This window comes from Mya arenaria, chromosome 17, assembly GCF_026914265.1.
Source record: "Mya arenaria isolate MELC-2E11 chromosome 17, ASM2691426v1".
Taxonomy (NCBI): Eukaryota; Metazoa; Mollusca; class Bivalvia; order Myida; family Myidae; genus Mya; species Mya arenaria.
Window position 1 is genome coordinate 15,839,831 of NC_069138.1, and position 2,819 is coordinate 15,842,649.

General features: G+C 33.8%; 1 protein-coding gene across 1 annotated transcript; it reads right to left on the minus strand.

Moving 5' to 3' along the window:
- Window positions 1–791: 791 nt before the first annotated feature.
- Window positions 792–1,784, minus strand: LOC128223105 (uncharacterized). Its single transcript, XM_052932361.1, has 2 exons — window positions 1,487–1,784; window positions 792–1,087 (listed from the first exon to the last, which is right to left on the minus strand). The coding sequence occupies exons 1-2, from the start codon at window positions 1,719–1,721 to the stop codon at window positions 993–995; spliced, it is 330 nt and encodes a 109-aa protein (XP_052788321.1). The 5' UTR covers window positions 1,722–1,784; the 3' UTR covers window positions 792–992.
- Window positions 1,785–2,819: the final 1,035 nt, after the last annotated feature.

A 2,819-nucleotide genomic window follows, 5' to 3' on the forward strand; every position in this document is an offset into this window, starting at 1 on the left:
ATATACGCACATTCAATGATTTCCTTGGTGTTGTCTGGACTTATTTTTATTTATTTGTGTCTATGCACACTGCTGTATCCTATAGGTCTTGCATGTGTGATTGTTTAATTGCTACCGAAGGCGAGTTCATGTCAGGCTGTTTGCGCATTTGTATTGGATCTTTCCGAAATGTTAAAAAGTATGACTATTTTGCAAAGAGTAACCTCAACTGTCTACAAAGTCCTTAAAGCAAGCATGTCTAACATGTTCTTAATTTAATAACAATTGATTTATACAAAATGGTTATAAGTAGATGTCGAACGCATTTTTGCCTTTTTTTTTAAAGTCAGCGGTTTATGGAGTCGTGAGGTATGTTGCATTTTTATCTTACTGCACTCCGTTCGATCATAATATTTGTATTCCATCCAGGTCCATTGTTTCATGTTAAATTATTTAACAAATTGTCTGTCTTGAAACATATAACGTAAAGCATGTTTGAGTTTGATATGTTTTTATTATGACCGTCTCGTGTGTACCCAACATATAACTGATCGTGTAACATGACAATAAACAAAATAACGGGTGAGGCAAAATAACGGGTGAGGCAACAAATGCAATAACAATACTGTGATGGCGAGGTTTCATGGGCTGAATAAATCTTGAAATATCGATGATGAAATAACCTGAAAATATATTTAAAATACGTTCAGATACGGTTTGGTAGTTTTATGATTGAATTAGTTGCATAGTTTTGTGTAAGTTAACAAATACATCAGTTTTAAATTCGAGGACAGTATGTGAAATAAGGTGTTTTTCAATGTTCGGATACACTTGGATTGCAGTTGAGACTACACGATGTTTTCAAAGGTTACGATTATTAAATATTAACATTTAAATCTAAATATTTAAAATGCAATATGTGATATAAACTGTGAATCATTCGTTATACATACCTAAGTAAAAGCGCTAGCCAGGCATTAACCGCCTTGACCGGCGGCGCCGACCACGACTGGTTAACCCTCAAGGGTAGAGTTTACCAGAATGATCTGGTCGCTGGTGCCGCTGTTGTTTCCGAAAAGAGCCATGAAGAGCACCAACATACCGATCACTAAAATGAAAAGTTTAATCCGGTTAAAAGGAGTTAAGAAAACAATTGTGAAGGACAACCATTTTAATCACTGGTGCGCGACAATGTGATAGAATTTGACATTCTTTACATTTAATAACTGCATGCCATGTTGTTTTGTACTGGTTTATTTATTCCCAAGTTCCGGAACCACCTGCAGCCAATTGTATAAAACTTGGTTAAGGTGTGTACAGGTTATCTTTTGGCTAGTTTGCACATTTCAATTATTTGATAAATTAATAGTTATTATTGGATAAATATTGACCAATCAATAAATTTTTCGGCTAACTTTGACCAAACAAAAGTCCACTTTTATACAATCGGCTGCCTTAGTTTTATTTGACAATGGATAACAACTGACGTAGGGTAAAAAATACTTACGAGCGAGGAATCCGCCATTTCCGAGTCCGGATCCTCCGGTACGCACGGGGCCCACGCCGGGGTAGCTGGGGTAACCGTAATAACCGTCGAATTGGGCGGTGGCGAGACCTACCACGGCGACAAGGGCGAGGGCGACAAATGTGACGGTATTCATGTTGAGTCTGGCCAGAAAAAAAGCATAGGTGATATCAAGATTGTAGCATTGCATTTCTCTACCTATGAATTTGATTTTCATTGTACCCAATCTTTGCAAAAGAAAATGGAAAAATAGTTTTTTGACTAATCCTCTTGCACAAGCAGTCACGTGATATTTAAAATGAACAAGTTGTATTTATAACTTTAAAAAATTGTCTGTCTATAGTAGTTTATTATGTTGTTACATATTCTCGAGTTATTTTAATATAATTATATTTTACTTAGACAGTTCAGTGTATTGTAAAAGGGGTTCTATTTCAGCCTTAATCCCTAATTTAGAGAATGTATACTTGAAAATATATATTGTTTAAAACATACATGCTGTGCGAAACAAAACATAAAAGTAGCTTCACTAGAAAATGAAATCTTTGAAGAAATAGATGAACTCCAAATATGCTAAAATATATGTTTTTCGTATTTGGCTTTAAATAATGTTAAAAAACTGTGCTGTTCAAAGTCATAAGACGCATAATGATTAACAATTATATGTTTTCCCTTATCATAGTACACATTATCAAATTTTGATAAAAACAATACATATTTCAAGTTGATCTTGTTTCTTTAAACCACAAGAGAAAACATATGAATACTATTTTGCTTACCTAAACACGGACAGTCCTTGACTAGTTCTGTGGTTTGTATCGCGATAGTCCAGGCTTTTATATCGGGTACTCAGACGCATATAAGGAAACAAATGTTCAAATGCACAGAGACCGCGTGTTACTTGCCTTTGGGCGTTAATTATATTCATGATTCAATATATTTATAAAATTAACTTTATTTATTAAAAAACATATACCTGCTTCTCGTTAGATGGTATTTACAAGTTAAACATACAAATGATGAACGTGAATATTTTTAGAATAAAACGTGAAAAAAAAACAGAAAGAAAAAAAAACACATAACATTCAGGTTATATCAGATCAAGAGCGTTATTAAATTACTACACACAGTAATTTGTTACATCATGAAATGTAAAGTTAGAAATAGTATTTAGAGGGTGGACTTTATAAAGTGCAGTAAATATGTATATATAATAATGGAAATGGACAACAAATTTTACAAATATATATACAGGGGTCCAACGTGTTTTGTGTTTGCCGAATTTTAAGTGAGGGAAATGTGTGTAACGTGTGTG

Bases quoted from the DNA above. Each gene is read 5' to 3' on its own strand.
- LOC128223105 (XM_052932361.1), bottom strand. From the start codon at position 1,721: ATGAAAATCAAATTCATAGGTAGAGAAATGCAATGCTACAATCTTGAT. The intron at 1,088-1,486 runs GTAAGTATTTTT...TTTTCATTTTAG, and splicing joins AAATGGCGGATTCCTCGCTC to TGATCGGTATGTTGGTGCTC.